We start from the raw sequence: 24,913 nt of genomic DNA, 5'->3' as shown, positions 1-24,913 counted from the left end.
ACTCAATGTTTTCACACCTGTGCTGACATCCACAGACAGTCCCACACATCACTCAATGTTTTTACACCTGTGCTGACATCCACAGACAGTCCCACACATCACTCAATGTTGTCACACCTGTGCTGACATCCACAGACAGTCCCACACATCACACACACAATGTTGTCACACCTGTGCTGACATCTACAGACAGTCCCACACATCACTCAATGTTGTCACACCTGTGCTGACATCCACAGACAGTCCCACACATCACTCAATGTTGTCACACCTGTGCTGACATCCACAGACAGTCCCACACATCACACATACAATGTTGTCACACCTGTGCTGACATCCACAGACAGTCCCACACATCACTCAATGTTGTCACACCTGTGCTGACATCCACAGACAGTCCCACACATCACTCAATGATTTTACACCTGTGCTGACATCCACAGACAGTCCCACACATCATTCACACAAAGTTGTCACACCTGTGCTGACATCCACAGACAGTCCCACACATCACTCACACAATGTTTTCACACCTGTGCTGACATCCACAGACAGTCCCACACATCACTCACACAAAGTTGTCACACCTGTGCTGACATCCACAGACAGTCCCACACATCACTCAATGTTTTCACACCTGTGCTGACATCCACAGACAGTCCCACACATCACTCACACAAAGTTGTCACACCTGTGCTGACATCCACAGACAGTCCCACACATCACTCACACAATGTTGTCACACCTGTGCTGACATCCACAGACAGTCCCACACATCACTCACACAAAGTTGTCACACCTGTGCTGACATCTACAGACAGTCCCACACATCACTCAATGTTGTCACACCTGTGCTGACATCCACAGACAGTCCCACACATCACTCAATGTTTTTACACCTGTGCTGACATCCACAGACAGTCCCACACATCACTCACACAAAGTTGTCACACCTGTGCTGACATCCACAGACAGTCCCACACATCACTCAATGTTGTCACACCTGTGCTGACATCCACAGACAGTCCCACACATCACTCAATGTTTTTACACCTGTGCTGACATCCACAGACAGTCCCACACATCATTCACACAAAGTTGTCACACCTGTGCTGACATCCACAGACAGTCCCACACACATCACACACACAATGTTGTCACACCTGTGCTGACATCCACAGACAGTCCCACACATCACTCAATGTTGTCACACCTGTGCTGACATCCACAGACAGTCCCACGCATCACTCAATGTTTTTACACCTGTGCTGACATCCACAGACAGTCCCACACATCACTCACACAAAGTTGTCACACCTGTGCTGACATCCACAGACAGTCCCACACATCACACACACAATGTTGTCACACCTGTGCTGACATCCACAGACAGTCCCACACATCACACACACAATGTTGTCACACCTGTGCTGACATCCATAGACAGTCCCACACATCACTCAATGTTGTCACACCTGTGCTGACATCCACAGACAGTCCCACACATCACTCAATGTTGTCACACCTGTGCTGACATCCACAGACAGTCCCACACATCACACACACAATGTTGTCACACCTGTGCTGACATGCACAGACAGTCCCACACATCACTCAATGTTGTCACACCTGTGCTGACATCCACAGACAGTCCCACACATCACTCAATGTTGTCACACCTGTGCTGACATCCACAGACAGTCCCACACATCACTCACAAAGTTGTCACACCTGTGCTGACATCCACAGACAGTCCCACACATCACACACACAATGTTGTCACACCTGTGCTGACATCCACAGACAGTCCCACACATCACTCAATGTTGTCACACCTGTGCTGACATCCACAGACAGTCCCACACATCACTCAATGTTGTCACACCTGTGCTGACATCCACAGACCGTCCCACACATCACTCAATGTTGTCACACCTGTGCTGACATCCACAGACAGTCGGACACATCACACAATGTTTTTACACCTGTGCTGACATCCACAGACAATCCCACACATCACTCACACAATGTTGTCACACCTGTGCTGACATCCACAGACAGTCCCACACATCACTCAATGTTTTTACACCTGTGCTGACATCCACAGACAGTCCCACACATCACTCACACAAAGTTGTCACACCTGTGCTGACATCTACAGACAGTCCCACACATCACTCAATGTTGTCACACCTGTGCTGACATCCAGACAGTCCCACACATCACTCAATGTTTTTACACCTGTGCTGACATCCACAGACAGTTCCACACATCACACACACAATGTTGTCACACCTGTGCTGACATCCACAGACAGTCCCACACATCACACACACAATGTTGTCACACCTGTGCTGACATCTACAGACAGTCCCACACATCACTCAATGTTGTCACACCTGTGCTGACATCCAGACAGTCCCACACATCACTCAATGTTTTTACACCTGTGCTGACATCCACAGACAGTTCCACACATCACACACACAATGTTGTCACACCTGTGCTGACATCCACAGACAGTCCCACACATCACTCAATGTTGTCACACCTGTGCTGACATCCAGACAGTCCCACACATCACTCAATGTTTTTACACCTGTGCTGACATCCACAGACAGTCCCACACATCACACACACAATGTTGTCACACCTGTGCTGACATCCACAGACAGTCCCACACATCACTCAATGTTGTCACACCTGTGCTGACATCCACAGACAGTCCCACACATCACTCAATGTTGTCACACCTGTGCTGACATCCACAGACCGTCCCACACATCACTCAATGTTGTCACACCTGTGCTGACATCCAGAGACAGTCCCACACATCACACAATGTTGTCACACCTGTGCTGACATCCACAGACAGCCCCACACATCACACAATGTTTTCACACCTGTGCTGACATTCACAGACAGTCCCACACATCACTCAATGTTTTCACACCTGTGCTGACATCCACAGACAGTCCCACACATCACTCACACAATGTTGTCACACCTGTGCTGACATCCACAGACAGTCCCACACATCACACACACAATGTTGTCACACCTGTGCTGACATCCACAGACAGTCCCACACATCACACTGTTTCACAGTTCACAAAGATCCCAGGTCAGCTCCACTCACCTTGCTCGCAGCTTATCCACAACCAGACGTTTCTGGCCGGCGTAGGGACAGATGATGCCGATGCTCTGAGCTGTGATCTTCTTGTTGCTTCGGGTGAGCTCCTCACAGAGAACCGCCGTGCACTCCGCCTCCAGTTCATTGCTCACCGTGCTGCTCACACAATGCAACACTTCCACTTCACACACACACACAGACCACAATGAACAAAAAACAAGCAACATTCTACACAGTTCACACTATTATACAGCAGGCCAAAAATATGACTATCAAATGCTACCACCACAACCACGACTTCCATGATAACTACTGATAGCCGTGGTCAGTTGTGGAATTTACGTTCTGAATAATTCTACAGCTGGCACAATTTTGTTTTTCCTATACTTAGTCATCTTGACAACTGCTGTCACTCTCCCAACAGGACACACTATGGACACAATGCCTCCACAGCCACATGTCTAGACTGGTCTGTCTCTCAATCTCTCTCTCTCAAAGACAAACACACATTCACACATATCTGTCAACCTCTCTGAACTCGTGTAAGGAACAAACAGGTACTGTCTGGAACGTTTTGTGTTTAGAAAGTCTTTCAGACCCTCAGCTGCATCGGCGTACACAAGTTTAACTGCATGGAATATACTCTATGTTTACTTGCAACAAAGTCAAATACCGTTTTGGAAGGCTGATTCCCACACACTCATCCACACAACACCCACACACTGACCCGGACTGGGACTGCAGCTCCTGTCCTTCCTGAACGTCAAAGACCATGTACGGATGGAGTGGAAATTTCTGGCAGTATTCCTTGATTTTCCTGTTGGATGTAAACAGACACACACACACACACACACACACACACACACACACACACACACACACACATTAGCATATTCACATCTGTGGCACAAAAAAGACACACTCTAGCAAGAATACACAATTACCAAGCCCAGAAAACAACAACAAAATTATTCAACGCTATCTAGAGAAGAAAAAAAAAAGGTGAACAGACCAGCAAGGCAGAAAGAAGCAGACGACAAGAAGAACAGAAAAAAAGGCCTGCAACAAAGACAAGAACAGAAAAGAAGACATTTCTAGCACAGAGATTCCTTGCTGTTTTGTCCTCTTCTTTCTATTTGCCCACTCCTCCACACCATTCATTATGCTTCTTTTATTCGTGGGAACATTTCTTCTGAATTTCTACACTGAATTCTGTTCTTTTGCATGTACTGCCTTGAGACAAGCCTTGCAAATGACTTTTCAAAGCAAACAACTACACAAACAGTCACAGTGTGCAACAGCTACAACGCTCTCAATTTCTCAAGGTGTCACTGCTTTCGAATCCATATACTGTTACACCACATCTGCCAGGCAGATGCCTGACCAGCAGCATAATACAACACGCTAAGTCAGGCTCAGCTTATAGCACAGATTGACGTAAGTTTACAGCTGGGCCAACAGCAAAGTGACAGCTGTATTATCAATGGTTTCTCCATTGCAGTGGGAAATCATTTACAGCTTAGTCTTTTCTGAAGGACTATGACTCTCAAACTAGGAGGCAAGATGGCTCTGACTCAGTGCTGCAGCCTTGGCGGCTAGCTGGCCTTTAAGAACCATCCCAATGCCAACTGTCCTAAAACTCTCTTAGTCGAGAGAGTGGGGATGTAACTTTGGCAAGACACTCTCCACTGTAATTCAAATTCTAGCCCAGACAGCTGGGACAGCAGCTGCCTCCTCTGCAGTTCTGATGGTCACTGTCAAACACACTCACTGGTCATCAACTATCATAATTATCATATACATAGTCATCAACTATCATAATTATCATATACATAGTCATCAACTATCATAATTATCATATACATAGTCAGGCCTTGACTGCATGCATGTATATTTGTGTAGCTATGACGGACAAGCCACACTCACTGGTCACCAACTATCATATGATATACATAGTCAGGCTTTGAGTGCATGCATGTATATTCGTGTACCCACGACAGACAAGCCACACTCACTGGTCACCAGCTATCATACCATATACATAGTCAGGCCTTGAGTGCATGCATGTATATTTGTGTAGCTATGACGGACAAGCCACACTCACTGGTCACCAGCTATCATATCATATAGACAGTCAGGCCTTGACTGCATGCAGGTATATTCGTGCACCCACGACAGACAGGCCACACTCACTGGTCGGTCCTCAGCAGACCCTGGTAGACGTGGTGGTTGGGGAAGGTGCAGATGGCAGGGTCCATGCGATACTGGGTGCGCAGCATGACCACGGAGCGCTCTCCCCCTTCCTGGTCCTTGTGGAACTTGTACAGCCGCTCAAACATCGACAGCCCAAAGTTCAGGCTCTGCGCTTTCTGGGGGACACGTCAGGTGCCGCGCGGGGGGCTTCGTGTGAGGACAGCTGACCCATGTTGGTTTTGGGTTCGTACTTCTTTTGTGTTTCGTTATCAGTTTGGGTGGGGGGGGTGTGTGGGGGGGGGTAGTCGGGGGGGGGAGGTTCTGTGTGTGTGTGTGTGTGTGTGTGTCTGTGTGTGTGTATGTGTATGTGTGTGGCTGAGTGTGTGTGTGTTTGTCGCATTAAATACTTTATGCAGTGGTGGTTTTTTTGGTTTTTTTCTATGTATGTGTGTGTGTGTGTGTGTGTGTGTGTGTGTGTGTGTGTCTGTGTGTGTGTCTGTGTGATGCAGTGTGTGTATATTTGTCATATTAAACGTGTGTGTGTGTGTGTGTGCGTGTGTCTCCATTATGTATGTGTGTTCATGTGCGTGTGTGTGTGTTGTGTTACTGAGAGTGTGCACATTTGCCGCATCAAAAGCAAAAATAATGTAGAAGTCTCAAATGCAAACCGGCACACACCCACACACAAGAGAAGGAACCCACATACTTCATTCCCTCCAAAACACACACACTCACACATACACACAGAGCAACATGAACCCATCTCTCCAAAAGTGCAGACACACACACAGACAGACAGAGAAGCAGGACATACTGTGGAAGGGTTGGTGGGAGGCACATTAACACAGAGAGCAATCTGAATGAATTACACAACAAAAAAATTATGGATTTCCCATCGTACTATTGCAGACCGATGTAGTGGAGTGATGGCTAGAGGTAACACGACTGCCTAGGAAGCAAGAGAATCTCAGCACGCTGGTTTGAATCACGGCTCGGCCGCCTATATTTTCTCCCCCTCCACTAGACCTTGAGTGGTGGTCTGGACCCTAGTCATTCGGATGAGATGATAAACCGAGGTCCCATGTGCAGGATTACAAATACCTCTCTAGTGTCTTGCATCAGACTGAATGCTTTCAAGACAACGTTCATTGTGTACGTGGTAAACTGATCACACAAAACTATACCATCCACTTTAACCGGAAACTGCTGAATCCCTGTTACATACTCCAAACATGAGTGCTTTCTATGATATGACAGATTTTTATTTTTATTTTATTTTAGTTGTTTTTTTCACTAACTGCTGTTACACTTCCACATTTCTGAGTTTATCCTTTTTCACACTTTACATTTATGGATTGTCAATTCTGCTGTTCTAGCTTATCCTTTTTCTGTGTATGCCCCCCTTTGACTTTAATCCCTTCCGCCAACCCCACCTCCCCACCCACAAACATACCCAGGCACATGACATATCTAACATCACTCATAATGAATGGCCATTAAATCAAAGAGAGAAGCAATCTGAATCAGTCTCTCCAACAGTGCTGACAGAGACAGAGTGAGGAAGGTACGTACTGCAGAGAGGACGGTGGGAGAGACAGAGAGTGAGGAAGGTACGTACTGCAGAGAGGACAGTGGGAGAGACAGAGACAGAGTGAGGAAGGTACGTACTGCAGAGAGGACAGTGGGAGAGACAGACAGAGTGAGGAAGGTACGTACTGCAGAGAGGACGGTGGGAGAGACAGAGAGTGAGGAAGGTACGTACTGCAGAGAGGACAGTGGGAGAGACAGACAGAGTGAGGAAGGTACGTACTGCAGAGAGAGAGACAGAGAGTGAGGAAGGTACGTACTGCAGAGAGGACAGTGGGAGAGACAGAGACAGAGTGAGGAAGGTACGTACTGCAGAGAGGACAGTGGGAGAGACAGAGACAGAGTGAGGAAGGTACATACTGCAGAGAGGACAGTGGGAGAGACAGACAGAGTGAGGAATGTACATACTGCAGAGAGGGCAGTGGGAGAGACAGACAGAGTGAGGAAGGTACGTACTGCAGAGAGGACAGTGGGAGAGACAGACAGAGTGAGGAAGGTACGTACTGCAGAGAGGACGGTGGGAGAGACAGAGACAGACAGAGTGAGGAAGGTACGTACTGCAGAGAGGACGGTGGGAGAGACAGACAGAGTGAGGAAGGTACGTACTGCAGAGAGGACGGTGGGAGAGACAGAGACAGACAGAGTGAGGAAGGTACGTACTGCAGAGAGGACGGTGGGAGAGACAGAGACAGACAGAGTGAGGAAGGTACGTACTGCAGAGAGGACGGTGGGAGAGACAGAGACAGACAGAGTGAGGAAGGTACGTACTGCAGAGAGGACAGTGAGAGAGACAGAGACAGACAGAGTGAGGACAGACAGAGAGTGAGGAAGGTACGTACTGCAGAGAGGACAGTGGGAGAGACAGAGACAGAGAGAGAGTGAGGAAGGTACGTACTGCAGAGAGGACAGTGGGAGAGACAGAGACAGAGAGTGAGGAAGGTACGTACTGCAGAGAGGACGGTGGGAGAGACAGACAGAGTGAGGAATGTACGTACTGCAGAGAGGACAGTGGGAGAGACAGAGACAGACAGAGAGTGAGGAAGGTACGTACTGCAGAGAGGACGGTGGGAGAGACAGACAGAGTGAGGAAGGTACGTACTGCAGAGAGGACGGTGGGAGGCAGCTGATCAGGGTCCCCCACCAGAAACAGTTTGTTCCCGCCGTACTGCAGAGGTATCAGACTGTCCAGCTCTGTGGCTTGTGTGGCCTGCATCACCAGTATCATCACTGTCAGTGTCATCAGTGTCATCATTGTCATCACTGTCAGTGTCATCAGTGTCATCACTGTCAGTGTCATCAGTCATCACTATCAGTGTCATCACTGTCATCATTGTCAGTGTCATCATTGACATCAATGTCAGTGTCATCAATGTCATCACTGTCAGTGTCATCACTGTCATGTTTGTCAGTGTCATAAGTGTCACCACTGTCATCATTGTCAGTGTCATCACTGTCATCATGGTCAGTGTCATCGCTGTCAGTGTCATCACTGTCATCATTGTCAGTGTCATCAATGTCATCACTGTCATCACTGTCAGCGTCATCATCATCACTGTCAGTGTCATCACTATCATCACTGTCAGTGTCATCACTGTCAGTGTCATCATTGTCATCACTGTCTGTGTCATCACTGTCATCATTGTCAGTGTGATCACTGTCATCATTGTCAGTGTCGTCACTATCATCATTGTCAGTGTCATCGCTGTCAGTGTCATCACTGTCTGTGTCATCACTGTCATCATTGTCAGTGTCGTCACTGTCATCACTGTCAGTGTCATTGTCATTAGCAATGTCATCACTGTCATTATCATCATCATAGTCACTGTCATAACTGTCATCAGCAATGTCATCATCATCATTGTCATAATCATCATCATTGTCATTTGCAATGTCATCATCACTGACATTATCATCATCATTGTCATGAGCAATGTCATCATCACTGTCATTGTTATCACCATTGTCACTTCCATCATTGTCCTTAGCAATGTCATCATCACTCTCATTATCATCATCATCAGATCATCATTATCATCAACATCACTATCATCAACAAAATATGGAAACGATTCCCCGAATCTTTTTTTTATTTTTCTCCCTTTTTCTTTTTATTTACTTGCTTCCAAAGCTGACATTCCTTTTCTGCTGAAAATTCAGAAATGGATTTCTATCTCCAAGTGGAAAAAGCTACACCGATGCACACTAGGTCAACAGGTGACAATGTCAGCATCTCTTTAACCTTCACCCCTTGACTGACCACACTTTTTCAGGTCAGCTGTATTCCATGCCATGAGGAAAAAAGTGCCAAGTAAGTACTATGTACAGTAAAATCACCATACCATCTCTATTTGTGGGAATTAGTGCATGCAGTTAAAACAGACTTTTGCATCAGGCGTTCCACATTAACAAGGAAATAAAACAAAAGGATGCACTTTGTGACTCAGTGAGTATTTATCATATTTATCGCAGGTTTATATTTTGTGAATATTTCCGCCAACAAACTCACGAGCACTCAACACAGAAACAAACAAAACAAAAAAGGCACACAAAAAAAAAACCTCGATCTCTTCTTCATCAGAATTACCTTCTGAATCCCTGTACAAGTTTTCTTCATCACTGTCTGCATCATTTATACTTTCCTGAAACGTTTAAAAGGACTGCGAGTCCAAGACTGTTGTGGCGTTGCCACTTTGAAGAAGACTGGTTTCAATTCTCAGAGAAATAACTTCGCGAGGCCTGTATGACTCGCTGAGTTTGAAAAGGAAAGCAAATCATTGAATCTTTTCTTACCATACTGACATCAGTCAGTGGTTCTATCCCTTCTAAAATGTGCACAAACGTTTGATGAAATATCTGCGAACAGAGACAGGCTTCACAAAGGCTCTGAGAGCTCTATTACTTTAACAGAGAGATGAGGACCTGTGACGTACTGCCGCCTTCGTCTAGGAGACGGGGGAATCCATCTGATAAATAACGAACGAGACAACAACAGAGAGATAGGCTTCACAGAAGGTTACAAGAGCTCTGCTACTTTAACGGACATGGCAGTCTAGGGGTTAAAGCCCCCTCCTGAAAAAAGAAAAACAAGGAAAGAAAATCGCAATATGCCCACAGGTTAACTCTCTCTGCCCAAACTTTTCCATTTGGGAAAGTCCAGGTTAACATCTATTTTGCATAAACAATCCAAACCGAGAATCAGATTCAGGAGTGTTTTCAACTGGTAGTGCGGCACTACAATGATGTCATAAGCTAACAATAACGTCGCTTACCTGTCCACTGTCAAAAACCACCACTCACAGCACATTTCTTTGCTCTGTGTATGAAAAGCACATTTTTGCCTCAACTGCCTGCATTCATATCAATAATGACATCTGATGTGAGTATTTCCTGCCAGCACTTCCAAATCGAAAAGCATAGACGCTGTATAACTTTTTCAGCAGCTAACACAAGGCATCAATAACAGGGGTTTTGTTGTTACTGGGTTTTTTGGAGGGGTGGGTGGGGGCTGGGTGGGGATTGGTTTGCTTGGGTTTTGCATGTATAAAATTAATTGATAATAAGGAATATTTGTTGTCAGTTTTCTTTTTATTCACCATTACAAATGGCTGTGTGTGATGAAATGTCTGGAAGAAGGGAAACAATTCACTGTACCAGGTAAAATTACCTGTAATACATTCACTTTCTACTTTATCATAAAAACAAGCAAACAACAACAACAAACCCCCGCGCCCCTCCAGAAAAAAAACACCCCGACCCCCACACCCTTAGTGACCTCGTCAATGATGGTGCAGGTGAAGTGGTTGGCACTGCGGCGGTTGTCGGCAGGGTTGCGGCAGAGGACGTCGATGCTCCTGGGGTGACCAAAACTGCTGAGCGTGCCGCACACCACCTGGGCCTGCTTCAACACCGAGGCCGAGATGTCTGCTATCTCCTTGCGGTCCAGGCTGATGTGCTGTGAAACGTCATGCATTATCTCTGTACTGACCACTCTGGGCAAGTGAAAGATGAACGGGAGCGTTATATCCCCTGTACTTTTAAATGAATGAAAGATGGGCGCAATAGCCGAGTGGTTAAAGCGTTGGACTTTCAATCTGAGGGTCCCGGGTTCGAATCTCTGTAAAGGTGCCTGGTGGGTAAAGGGTGGAGATTTTTCTGATCTTCCAGGTCAACATATGTGCTGACCTGCTAGTGCCTGAGACCCCTTCGTGTGTATACGCAAGCAGAAGATCAAATACGCACGTTAAAGATCCTGCAATGCATGTCAGTGTTCGGTGGGTTATGGAAACAAGAACATACCCAGGTAGCCATACCTTTTTTCAGGGGTGCACATGCTGGGTATGTTCTGGTTTCCATAAGCTACCTTATGCTGACATGGATTACAGGTTCTTGAACCTGCATACTTGATCTTCTGTGTGTGTATACACACAAAGGGGGTTCAAACTCTAGCAGGTCTGCACACATGTTGACCTGGGAGATCGGAAAAATCTCCACCTTTTACCCACCAGGCATCATTATCGAGATTCAAACCCAGGACCCTCATGTTGAAAGTCCAACGCTGAAACCACTCTGCTACTACGCCTGTTGTTCAATCAACAAAATGGAAGACCAGACAGACACCAACGTGCATGGTACAGGCAAGGTGGCCAATGTCAAAGGTTTGTTCTGACTTGTAATCTACTTGACACACAGCACAGAATGTGTGGTTTGAGCCACAGGTGAACGTTCAATGCTGTAATGCTATTTAATTGCTGTTTTTTTTTGGGGGGGTGGGGGGGGGGGAGGATTAACTCTTATTACACTCAACAAGACAGCTCTGTGAAGAGATTGGTGAAAGGCCAATTTTCTCAAGAACAGAAATGGAAAAGATATAAACAAAGCACTGATCAGCTCAGTTTGATAAAAAGATCACTCTCAGTGACTGAGACCACATACCAGTTTTGAATCATCTCTCGTTTACACCAGTTCACAGTCAGTATCAATCTTTGTTATCTGTTATTTGTTTAATTCTATTTCTGTACTGCTACATAAATATAGCTTTTCTACTGTGAGCATAGAACAACAGCATTCTGAAGTTCAGCATACCATGCTAAGATCTAAATGTATTAGTTGGCAGTGCATCTGAATACATAAGGCAGACTCTGGTCTTCATGTTTCAATGTCATTTTGACAGAACTGATCATGGATTTCATGACAAATAATGACCAACAGATAATATGCTCCTCTTTTTTTTTTTTTTATCTTCATCCCCCCATCTGTATATCTTCAAACACCAATTAAAATCAAAATGAGAAGAAGAAAGAAGCCATCAAGCAATAAATGTAGCAGTCAACGGTACGCAGGTCTGGGATGCAATCACGCGCAGTAAATCAACAATCAGCCTCCACCTCTCATTGTTCAAATCATTTTAATTATCACTGAACACTCACCTCCTGATTTCTGTCGATTACACCTTTCTCTTTTTGCAGTTTGTGCAGTTCTCTCGACAAAGCCTCAACCTATGGAAAAAAAAAAAAAAAAAAAGTTTTAAGTCAAAAACAAATATAAAAAGACCTTTGGATGGATCATGACACAAAGCAAATAAACAACAAAAGGCACACAAAGCATTCCAGCAATCTGATTATCAATAACACAGGAAAGTGACTGAAAGTTCGTCCAGCACTAAAACTTACAATGTCACTCTACCTTACAGCCTATATGCATTTCTTTCTGATGGAGAATTCTTTGATAGCCACCCCTTAAACGCATCAGTTTCAATTCTCAAGCAGGTATCACTGCATTCGGACAAATCCATACATGCTTCACCACATACGTCAGGCAAATGCCTGACAGCAGCATAGCCCAATGTGCCAGTCAGGCCTTGGGTGCATACATGCATGTCTGCGGTCCTATCTATTTCTTCTGCATAATTTTTGCCACAGGACAATATTTATGTTGCCATGGGCTCTTTCTAAGTGTGCCAAATGCATGCTTCACATGGGACCTAGGTTTATCATCTCATCCAAATGACTAGATGCTCAGTTTGATTCTCCAGTCACACTGCAGAGAAAGGGCAAGACCAGGGTTTGAACCCACACCCTCAGGGGCACTGTACTGGCAGATAAGCATCTTTAGGAGATCTCAACCGTTCTGCTCGCCTTCCTCTTCACAACGCATCAATCACCATTAACAGATTCATCAGTCATAATCAACACTGAGCCTAGGAACTATGCCCATAAAAAGTCAAAAATCACATCAGCTGCTTAAGTCAGATACACACACCTGCACACAAAAGTATGTCCATGCACTTTAGATAAATCGTGTGAAAAGATGTTAAAAGATGGGATGTTCGTCCAAACTTGTGCACATGATTATAGAATGTCTCACCCACACATATATGCAAACACACTCTCTCTCTCTCTCTCTCTCTCTCTCTCTATGTATCTATCTCTCTGTTAATTTCTCTCTCTCTCTCTCTCTCTCTCTCTCTCTCTCTCTTTACATGATCACACAGGCACTACACTTCACAATCCTGAGTACTGACCTGTCTAGTGTTATTTTCTCTGCCGCTGTTCTCAATTTCTTTTTTCAGTTTCTCAATCTTCTTCGTCAGTCGCTCATGTTCCGTTTTCACCGACTGTGGCATGGTCCTCATCTTCTTCTTCTGAAGTTCTGGATCATTGGACCACAAACACTTTGTTCAACACAAGTATCAAAGTTTTAGAAAATTTCGTTGTGGGCGACTCTTTCCTTGCCAAGTTGCCAAGGCTTTTTTTTTTTTGCTTTTTTTAACACATATAACATACCACCATAAGCCCCAGGTTATCAGATCCTATCCATTACACAATGTTCAGCTAAGAATCTGTATTTGTATTTGTATTTCTTTTTATCACAACAGATTTCTCTGTGTGAAATTCTGGCTGCTCTCCCCAGGGCCACCCAATTTTTTTTTGTATTTTTTCCTGCGTGCATTTTTATTTGTTTTTCCTATTGAAGTGGATTTTTCTACAGAATTTTCCCAGGAACAACCCTTTCGTTGCCGTGGGTTCTTTTACATGCGCTAAGTGCATGCTACACACGAGACCTCGGTTTATCGTCTCATCCAAATGACTAGGGTCCAGACCACCACTCAAGTCTAGTGGAGGGGGAGAAAATATCGGCGGCTAAGCCGTGATTCGAACCAGCGCACTCAGATTCTCTCGCTACCTAGGCGGACGCGTTACCTCTAGGCCATCACTCCACTCTGTGTCTCTTTTCCTCATCTGTACGTTCTACTGTTTGCCTGCGGAAAACCCTCATGTTGCTTTGTTTGCAACCTGTGTTCGTTCCCTGCCCATATGGCAAACACGTCAGTGAGTGGCATCCCTTTTAACGTCTCTCAGGCTGAAGACACATTATTTTCAGCTCTCAAGTATTAAACTCATCAAAAAGACTAACACCCAGACCACTACCATGGGTTTAATGGGGTGGGGTGGGTGGGTGTCATTTGAAGGGTGTTTGTGAGAGCATGATGGAAAGACAACTCATACAGGGCTCAAAACATGAATCTAGGTTCTTCCTGTTTTTAGGCTGGGCACATTATATATGTATATTTGCTTCTCAAATCCACACAAATATTGGCTTGGCTGGCCAATGGGAAACAAAGAGAATTCTGGACATGAAATGAATTTCTCAACTCCTGTATGAAACAAACAACTAGATGAACATTAACAAAGCACACACACAAACACACACACACACACACTGACATAAAAATAGTTTTTTTTTTAAATCACATAAACTCATTTCATAAAAGAAATATAAACTCTAAATAACACATATTCACTGTCACCTCCATGTGAACACATAAGCAGTCACACAAACCTTACCGTAATAAACACACCCACACGCACTCACACACGCACACACACACAAGTGGAGTGATGCACGCACGCATGCACTACACACACACACACACACACACACAAAGTGGAGTGATGGCCTAGAGGTAACGTGTCCACCTGGGATGCGAGAGAATCTGAGCACACTGGTTCGAATCACGGCTCAGCCGCCGATATTTTCTCCCCCTCCACAAGTTCTTGAGAGGTGGTCTGGACGCTAGTCATTCGCTGTGCGCACATATAAGAACCCACGGCAACAAAAGGGTTGTTCCTGGCAAAATTATGTAGAAAAATCCACTTCGATGGGAAAAACAAATAAAACTGCATGCAGGAAAAAATACACACAAAAAAAACACACAAAAAATGGGTGGTGCTGCAGTGTAGCGACACACTCTCCCTGGGGAGAGCAGCCCGAATTTCACAAAGAGAAATCTGTTGTGATAAAAAGAAATACAAAATACACAGCATGCCGTAAGACTCACCGACAGCTCTGGCCCTCTTGACCCTGTTGTCCAAGGCAAACTCCTTCACTTCCTCATGAATGCTGTCCACGTTGCCAATCCGCACCACAGAGACTGAAACATGGGGGTCTTGGACGCTCATTTCAATTCCATGAATGCACAAACTGATACAACCAAGACTCAATTAAATACCACAGACAGTGAAACACACAGGTATTGGATGCTATGAATAATGTTTCAATTCCGCGAATGCAGAAACTGATACAACCAAGACTCAATTAAACACCACAGAGACTGAAACATGGGGGTCTTGGATGATCATTTCAATTCCGTGAATGCAGAAACTGATACAACCAAAACTCAATTAACCCTTTCACCGCCAGTTAATTTAGAGTACAAAATTCCCCTGAAAAGACAGTGGCTAAGAACAGCTGGGGATTCCCCCTGCGATGTATAGAAAATATGGCCTATCCTACCACCGAACATTAAGAGCAGTAGGTTCATGGATAACAGACCAATGAATGGTCACCTTTCATTGACATGGGTCCTCTACCAAGCCTGTGCATAAATGCAAGCTTGGCGGTGAAAGGGTTAAATACCACAGACAGTGAAACACACTGGTATTGGGTGCTCTGAATAATGTTTCAATTCCGTGAATAGAATAGAACAGAATAGGTCTTTATTACCAAGTGTACCAGGGTCACAAGGAATATTGGGGGGGGGGGCGGGATAGTACATAACAAGATACGAACATAAATAAAAAATCATACAAAACACAAATACAGTAGAAATTAGGATACATACAAGTGCATATCAATATAAAAACTTGTGCATACTCACACGTGCATGCACTGCACACACACACACACACACACACACACTTGAACAGAAGCTGCATATTACATGTGGATGGGGCTGAGGACTAGATCTTCAGGTAGATGGTTGTTGGTTGCACGATTCTATTTATCACACTGGATTTGTTCGAGAGACAGGGCATTGACTGCTTTGGGGAAAAAGCTACTGGCGAATGCAGAAACTGATGAAATCAAAACTCAATTAAATACCACAGACAGTGAAACACACAGGTACTGGATGTTCTGAATAACGTTTCAATTCTGTGAATGCAGGAACTGATAAAATCAAAACTCAGTTAAATATCACAGAGACTGAAACATGCAGATCTTAAATGTTATGAATGTCATTTCAAGTCTGTGATTGCAGAACTGATAAAAACCAAGGCAACTTAGCAAGGTACACCATTCGATACTAAACAAAAGCGAAACAAACAACTTTTATTTTTCAGACGATGGAAGAACTGTTCACCTGCTTTCTTTTCCTCAACCACTGTGTTAACACACACACACACACACACTCACACACACACACACACTCACACAGCACGCATGCACACACACACACATGCATGCATGCATGCACACACACACACACACACACACACACCACTTTCACCAATTTACCAGGCACATTTCCCAGTGCTTACAGTTTACCCACTTCTTAAAGTTTACGCATTGCGCAGTGTCTTACCACTGCCTACGATGAGTTCACCCACCACTATCAGTTACAGTTTATTCATCACCTTCACTTCACTCACTTCTTAATCACAGTGCACTCGCTGCCTGTGATTTACCCGCTTGCTTTTATTTGCTTCTTACATTTTACCCAGCTGCTTGTATTGCTACAGTTCGCCTACTGCTAACACTTCACCCTCTGTTTATGTTTACAGTTCACCTACTGTTATGTTTACAGTTCACCCACTGTGTATGTTTACACTTCACCCACTGTTTACGTTTACACTTCGCCAACTGCTAACACTTCACCAACTGTTTATGTTTACACTTCGCCAACTGCTAACACTTCACCAACTGTTTATGTTTATAGTTCACCCACTGTTAATTTTTACAGTTCACCCACTGTTTATGTTTACAGTTCACCTACTGCTAACACTTCACCCACTGTTTATGTTTGCAGTTCACCCACTGTTATGTTTACAGTTCACCAACTGTTTATGTTTACAGTTCACCCACCGTTTATGTTTACAGTTCACCTACTGCCAACACTTTACCAACTGTTTGTGTTTACAGTTCACCCACTGTTTATGTTTACAGTTCACCCACTGTTTATGTTTACACTTCACCCACTGTTTATGTTTACACTTCACTTACTGCTAACACTTCGCCCACTGTTTATGTTTACAATTCACCCGCTGTTTATGTTTACAATTCACCCACTGTTTACATTTACACTTCACCTACTGCTAACACTTCACCCACTGTTTATGTTTACAGTTCACCCACTGTTTATGTTTACACTTCACCCACTGTTAACATTTACACTTCACCTACTGCTAATACTTCACCCACTGTTTACATTTACAGTTCACCTACTGCTAACACTTCACCCACTGTTTATGTTTATAGTTCACCTACTGCTAACACTTCACCCACTGTTTATGTTTATAGTTCACCCACTGTTTATATTTACAGTTCACCCACTGTTTATGTTTACACTTCACCTACTGCTAACACTTCACCCACTGTTTATGTTTATAGTTCACCTACTGCTAACACTTCACCCACTGTTTATGTTTACACTTCACCCACTGTTTATGTTTACACTTCACCCACTGTTTACATTGACACTTCACCTACTGCTAATACTTCACCCAGTGTTTATGTTTACACTTCACCTACTGCTAACACTTCACCCACTGTTTATGTTTATAGTTCACCTACTGCTAACACTTCACCCACTGTTTATGTTTATAGTTCACCCACTGTTTATGTTTACACTTCACCCACTGTTTACACTTCACCCACTGTTTATGTTTACAGTTCACCCACTGTTTACACTTCACCCACTGTTTATGTTTATAAACTTCACCCACTGTTTACAGTTCACCCTCTGTTTACGTTTACAGTTCACGCACTGCTAACACTTCACCCACAGCTTACAGTTCACCCACTAATTACCGCTTACAATCTGCACACTGCTTGCAGCTAACCCACTGCTCACAATCAACCACACCATCAGCAGATGACCTTCCTGCCTACTCATCCGTCAGACACAACAGGAAATCCTGACAGTTGACCCACTGCTTACAAGTTACCACTGCCTACAACAGCTGAGCGGCTAAAGCGTTGGACCTTCAATCTGAGGGTCCCAGGTTCGAATCTCAGTAACAGCACCTGGTGAGTAAAGGGTGAAGATTTTTCTGATCTCCCAGGTCAACATATGTGCAGACCTCCTAGTGCCTGATCCCCCTTCGTGTGTATACCGCATGCAGAAGATCAAATACGCAGGTTAATGATCCTATAATCCATGTCAGCATTTGGTGTGTTATGGAAACAAGAACATACCCAGCATGCACACCCCCGAAAATGGAGTATGGCTGCCTACATAGCGGGGTAAATAAACAAAATGGTTAAATGTACTCTTAATGTACTCATATGTTTGTTTATTTTATTTCTTTCTTTTTTTTCATTTAATTTTATCTCTTTTTTTTCTTTTTTTAATTATTGATCGGTGCGTTGAGTTATGCTAAGGTCAGGCATCTGCTCCTTTTTTGTATTTGTATTTCTTTTTATCACAACAGATTTCTCTGTGTGAAATTCGGGCTGTTCTCCCCACGGAGAGCGCGTCACTACACTACAGCGCCACCCATTTTTTGTATTTTTTTCCTGCGTGCAGTTTTATTTGCTTTTTCTATCGAAGTGGATTTTTCTACAGAATTTGGCCAGGAACAACCCTTTTGTTGCCGTGGGTTCTTTTACGCGCGCTAAGTGCATGCTGCATATGGGACCTCGGTTTATCGTCTCATCCGAACGACTAGCATCCAGACCACCACTCAATGTCTAGTGGAGGGGGAGAAAATATCGGCAGCGGATCCGTGATTCGAACCAGCGCGCTCAGATTCTCTCGCTTCCTAGGCGGACGCGTTATCTCTAGGCCATCACTCCACCTGTGGACCTGTCCACACACTCTAGACACCTCCTTGAAACGGAAACTGAAACTGAAACTGAAACTCACAGTTCAACTTGTCGGTCTTCTTCCTCCTCACCAGTCGACGCAACAGTTCGTCAACGGCTGCGTTTGACGGGGCACTCAGAGAGATCCTGGCTTTTTCATTTTTCTGCAGCACACACACACACACACACACACACACACACACACACATGCACACGCACACGCACACACATGTATACAAACACAAAATCAACAACTTTGATTTAGATGCAGTGACTATGATGCCACTGCATTTCTTTTAAATCACTTCTCACAAAAAGACTGCACCACATGTTTAAAAGGACTGAGGACATGGCAACATTACATATCTATGACAGTCTATGCTTTCATGGTTTTTTTGTTTGTTTAATGTAGGAACTGGAATATGCATACATGCTTCTTCACATCAGCTCTCTGGGCCAAAAAACAACAACAGAAAACAGAAAAGGAGGCATGGGACACACACACACACACACACACACACACACACACACACACACTCAGCACAGCACAAAGCACAAAGACAGACAAAGAGAGAGAGACAGAGATGAAGACAAAGCGTGGAGAGCAGTGCGGCTCGGCACAGCACAAAGCACAAAGACAAAGAGAGACAGAGACGAACACAAAGCGTGGAGAGCAGCGCAGCTCGGCACACCACAAAGCACAAAGACAGACAAAGGCAGATGAAGACAAAGCGTGGAGAGCAGTACGGCTCAGCACACCACAAAGCACAAAGACAAAGACAGACAAAGAGAGACAGAGACGAAGACAAAGCGTGGAGAGCAGTGCGGCTTGGCACAGCACAAAGCACAAAGACAGACAAAGAGAGACAGAGACGAAGACAAAGCGTGGACAGCAGTGCGGCTTGGCACACCACAAAGCACAAAGACAGACAAAGAGAGACAGACAGAGATGAAGACAAAGCGTGGAGAGCAGTGCGGCTCGGCACACCACAAAGCACAAAGACAAAGAGAGACAGACAGAGACGAAGACAAAGCGTGGAGAGCAGTGCGGCTTGGCACAGCACAAAGCACAAAGACAGACAAAGAGAGACAGAGACGAAGACAAAGCGTGGACAGCAGTGCGGCTCAGCACACCACAAAGACAGACAAAGAGAGACAGACAGAGACGAAGACAAAGCGTGGACAGCAGTGCGGCTTGGCACAGCACAAAGCACAAAGACAGACAAAGAGAGACAGACAGAGACGAAGACAAAGTGTGGAGAGCAGTGCGGCACAAAGACAAAGCGTGGACAGCAGTGCGGCACAAAGACAAAGCGTGGACAGCAGTGCGGCACAAAGACAAAGCGTGGAGACCAGTGTGGCACAAAGACAAAGTGTGGACAGCAGTGCGGCACAAAGACAAAGCGTGGAGAGCAGTGCGGCACAAAGACGAAGTGTGGACAGCAGTGCAGCACGGCACAAAGACAAAGCGTGGACAGCAGTGCGGCACAAAGACAAAGCGTGGACAGCAGTGCGGCACAAAGACAAAGCGTGGACAGCAGGGCGGCACAAAGACAAAGTGTGGACAGCAGGGCGGCACAAAGACAAAGCGTGGACAGCAGTGTGGCACAAAGACAAAGCGTGGAGACCAGTGCGGCACAAAGACAAAGCGTGGACAGCAGTGCAGCACGGCACAAAGACAAAGCGTGGACAGCAGTGCGGCACAAAGACAAAGCGTGGAGACCAGTGTGGCACAAAGACAAAGCGTGGACAGCAGGGCGGCACAAAGACAAAGCGTGGACAGCAGTGCGGCACAAAGACAAAGCGTGGACAGCAGTGCGGCACAAAGACAAAGCGTGGAGACCAGTGCGGCACAAAGACAAAGCGTGGACAGCAGGGCGGCACAAAGACAAAACGTGGACAGCAGTGTGGCACAAAGACAAAGCGTGGACAGCAGTGCGGCACAAAGACAAAGCGTGGACAGCAGTGCGGCACAAAGACAAAGCGTGGACAGCAGTGCGGCACAAAGACAAAGCGTGGACAGCAGTGCGGCACAAAGACAAAGTGTGGACAGCAGTGCGGCACGGCACAAAGACAAAGCGTGGACAGCAGTGTGGCACAAAGACAAAGCGTGGAGACCAGTGTGGCACAAAGACAAAGCGTGGACAGCAGTGCGGCACAAAGACAAAGCATGGAAAGCAGGGCGGCACAAAGACAAAGCGTGGACAGCAGTGTGGCACAAAGACAAAGTGTGGAGAGCAGTGCGGCACAAAGACAAAGCGTGGACAGCAGTGCGGCACAAAGACAAAGCATGGAGACCAGTGTGGCACAAAGACAAAGCGTGGACAGCAGTGCGGCACAAAGACAAAGCATGGACAGCAGTGAGGCACAAAGACAAAGCGTGGACAGCAGGGCGGCACAAAGACAAAGCGTGGACAGCAGTGCGGCACAAAGACAAAGCGTGGACAGCAGGGCGGCACAAAGACAAAGCGTGGACAGCAGTGCGGCACAAAGACAAAGCGTGGACAGCAGTGCGGCACAAAGACAAAGCGTGGAGACCAGTGCGGCACAAAGACAAAGCGTGGACAGCAGTGCGGCACAAAGACAAAGCGTGGAGACCAGTGTGGCACAAAGACAAAGCGTGGACAGCAGTGTGGCACAAAGACAAAGCGTGGAGACCAGTGCGGCACAAAGACAAAGCGTGGACAGCAGTGCGGCACAAAGACAAAGCGTGGAGACCAGTGTGGCACAAAGACAAAGCGTGGACAGCAGGGCGGCACAAAGACAAAGCGTGGACAGCAGTGTGGCACAAAGACAAAGCGTGGACAGCAGTGCGGCACGGCACAAAGACAAAGCGTGGACAGCAGGGCGGCACAAAGACAAAGCGTGGAGACCAGTGTGGCACAAAGACAAAGCGTGGACACCAGTGTGGCACAAAGACAAAGCGTGGACAGCAAGGCGGCACAAAGACAAAGCGTGGACAGCAGTGCGGCACAAAGACAAAGTGTGGAGAGCAGTGTGGCACAAAGACAAAGCGTGGAGAGCAGTGCGGCACAAAGACAAAGTGTGGACAGCAGTGCGGCACGGCACAAAGACAAAGCGTGGACAGCAGTGTGGCACAAAGACAAAGCGTGGAGACCAGTGCGGCACAAAGACAAAGCGTGGACAGCAGTGTGGCACAAACACAAAGCGTGGACAGCAGTGCGGCACAAAGACAAAGCGTGGACAGCAGTGCGGCACAAAGACAAAGCGTGTACAGCAGTGCGGCACAAAGACAAAGCGTGGACAGCAGGGCGGCACAAAGACAAAGCGTGGACAGCAGTGCGGCACAAAGACAAAGCGTGGACAGCAGGGCGGCACAAAGACAAAGCGTGGACAGCAGGGCGGCACAAAGACAAAGCGTGGACAGCAGTGCGGCCCGGGGAGCTCACCTCCAGTATCTTCAGGACCAGGCCGACCAGGACGTGGGACTTGCCGGTGCCCGGCGGACCCTGCAGCAGACACAGCTTCGACACGTGCCCTGGCTGTAGGGCGGCGCTCAGCATCATCTGCACCGCCGTGCACTGCTCCTCGTTGAACTGTGACCTCTCCAACTGCCGCCAAACAGTTTTCTTTTACGTGGACGCTGTTATCGTCTGTTCTTTTCGGTTTCGTTGGATGGTTGGTTGGTTGGTTTTTGTTGTTGCTGTTTGTGGTGTTTGTATGTTTCTTTCTTTTTGCTGTTGTTTTTTGCTGTTGCTATTATTATTATTATCATTACTACTACTACTACTACTACTATTTTTTTATATTATAATTATTATTTATTTATTTATGTACACTGATAGTTGACTTCATCAAGTTTTTGCGCCTTATACATATTATTAGTAGTGGTAGTAGTAATTTTTTTTTAATGTATTTATCTATTATTTATTTACCCGGGGTTTTTTTTGTTTGTTTTTTTTTTTTTTCTTTTTTTCAAGGCCTGACTAAGAGCGTTGGGTTACGCTGCTGGTCAGGCATCTGCTTAGCAGATGTGGTATAGCGTATATGGATTTTGTCCGAACGCAGTGACTGAAACTGAAACTGCTGTTGTGGTGTTTGTTTCTTGTTGCTGTTGTGGTGTTTATTTGTTTGTTTCTTGTTGCTGTTGTCATGTTTGTCTGTTTGTTTCTTGTTGCTGTTGTGATGTTTGTTTCTTGTTGCTGTTGTGATGTTTGTTTCTTGTTGCTGTTGTGGTGTTTGTTTCTTGTTGCTGTTGTCATGTTTGTTTCTTGTTGCTGTTGTGATGTTTGTTTCTTGTTGCTGTTGTCATGTTTGTTTCTTGTTGCTGTTGTCATGTTTGTCATGTTTGTTTCTTGTTGCTGTTGTCATGTTTGTTTCTTGTTGCTGTTGTCATGTTTGTCATGTTTGTTTCTTGTTGCTGTTGTCATGTTTGTTTCTTGTTGCTGTTGTCATGTTTGTTTCTTGTTGCTGTTGCCATGTTTGTTTCTTGTTGCTGTTGTCATGTTTGTTTCTTGTTGCTGTTGCCATGTTTGTTTCTTGTTGCTGTTGTCATGTTTGTTTCTTGTTGCTGTTGCCATGTTTGTTTCTTGTTGCTGTTGTGGTGTTTTGTATGTTTGTTTCTTGTTGCTGTTGTGATGTTTGTTTCTTGTTGCTGTTGTCATGTTTGCATGTTTGTTTCTTGCTGCTGTTGTCGTTTTTCTCCCTTGCTGTTAATATTCTTTATTCATTTTGTTTTTGTGATCAATGATGTTGGGTTTGTTATGACAGGTGGCACCAAATGGCAGTCAGAACATAGTTTTCAGACAGATAGGGCGCAAACAGCCAATAAAATGCAGGGGTTCGAATGGAGTAAAAAATATTTTTAAATATTTTTAAAAATCAGCACTTTGTAGACCAAAAAGTGGCAATTTTCTGCCATCAACTACTGGAGGGCCAAGTTAGATCAAGCAGCACTAAAAAAAAAATAAATAAAAAAAAGTTGGTAATTCTGAAGGGATGACAATTACAATAACAAAATAATAGTTATAGTGATAATGATACTATTGGCAAAGCGAAGTGAAGTTATCTGCATAACTGCAGTGCTCAACACAACACAACACAACAACACATCACAACACAATATCTCTGCCCACTATAGACTGCTACAACCATAGAATCCAACAAGTACACACGTACACAAACCTTTCTGATAAACTTGATTCAGCATGAAAAACCGTACTGCTTTGTAAGCTAAGAGAAGCGCATTCACAGCGTACTATAAGTCAGGGAAAAAAAAAGATACAAAGACAACTTTCATAAACAGATGTGAAGATGTAAAAAATAGACAGTACACAGAAACTTCTAATCTCTTCTTCTTCTTCTTCTGCGTTCGTGGGCTGCAACTCCCACGTTCACTCGTATGCACACGAGTGGGTTTTTATGTGTATGACCGTTTTTACCCCGCCATGTAGGCAGCCATACTCCGTTTTCGGGGGTTTCTAATCTGTTCAATCTGTGTAACAAAGCCACCAGGAAGGTGAGAGCAACTCACGAGAGCAGCAGGCGTGTGGAAGTCCGAGGCCAGGGCAGTGGGGTACAGCACGTTGGGCATGAGGGGAGACCTGGGTAACATCTGGAGGGCCGTGTACCGTCGCAGGGCAGACGTCAAACACCCGACAGGCTGAAAACACACAAAACACACACACACACACACACACACGGACACACACACACACACACACACACACACACATG

General features: G+C 45.3%; 1 protein-coding gene across 1 annotated transcript in view; it reads right to left on the bottom strand.

Annotated features, from left to right (window-relative positions):
* LOC143298326 (uncharacterized) overlaps positions 1-24,913 on the bottom strand; it is a 55,438-nt gene that overhangs the window by 12,512 nt on the left and 18,013 nt on the right. The window contains exons 9-19 of the mRNA XM_076611169.1: positions 24,711-24,839; positions 22,627-22,788; positions 19,278-19,380; positions 15,252-15,344; positions 13,434-13,561; positions 12,340-12,408; positions 10,686-10,865; positions 8,013-8,120; positions 5,327-5,502; positions 3,861-3,950; positions 3,140-3,289 (exon numbers count right to left, since the gene is read on the bottom strand). Of these exons, the coding sequence (XP_076467284.1) occupies positions 3,140-3,289; positions 3,861-3,950; positions 5,327-5,502; positions 8,013-8,120; positions 10,686-10,865; positions 12,340-12,408; positions 13,434-13,561; positions 15,252-15,344; positions 19,278-19,380; positions 22,627-22,788; positions 24,711-24,839 (1,388 nt within the window). The remainder of the gene's footprint in view (positions 1-3,139; positions 3,290-3,860; positions 3,951-5,326; positions 5,503-8,012; positions 8,121-10,685; positions 10,866-12,339; positions 12,409-13,433; positions 13,562-15,251; positions 15,345-19,277; positions 19,381-22,626; positions 22,789-24,710; positions 24,840-24,913) is intronic.

This window comes from Babylonia areolata, chromosome 23, assembly GCF_041734735.1.
Source record: "Babylonia areolata isolate BAREFJ2019XMU chromosome 23, ASM4173473v1, whole genome shotgun sequence".
NCBI classification, from domain to species: domain Eukaryota; kingdom Metazoa; phylum Mollusca; class Gastropoda; order Neogastropoda; family Buccinidae; genus Babylonia; species Babylonia areolata.
The sequence above is the reverse complement of the archived record's forward strand: the minus strand, read 5'-3'. Positions and strand labels throughout refer to the sequence as shown.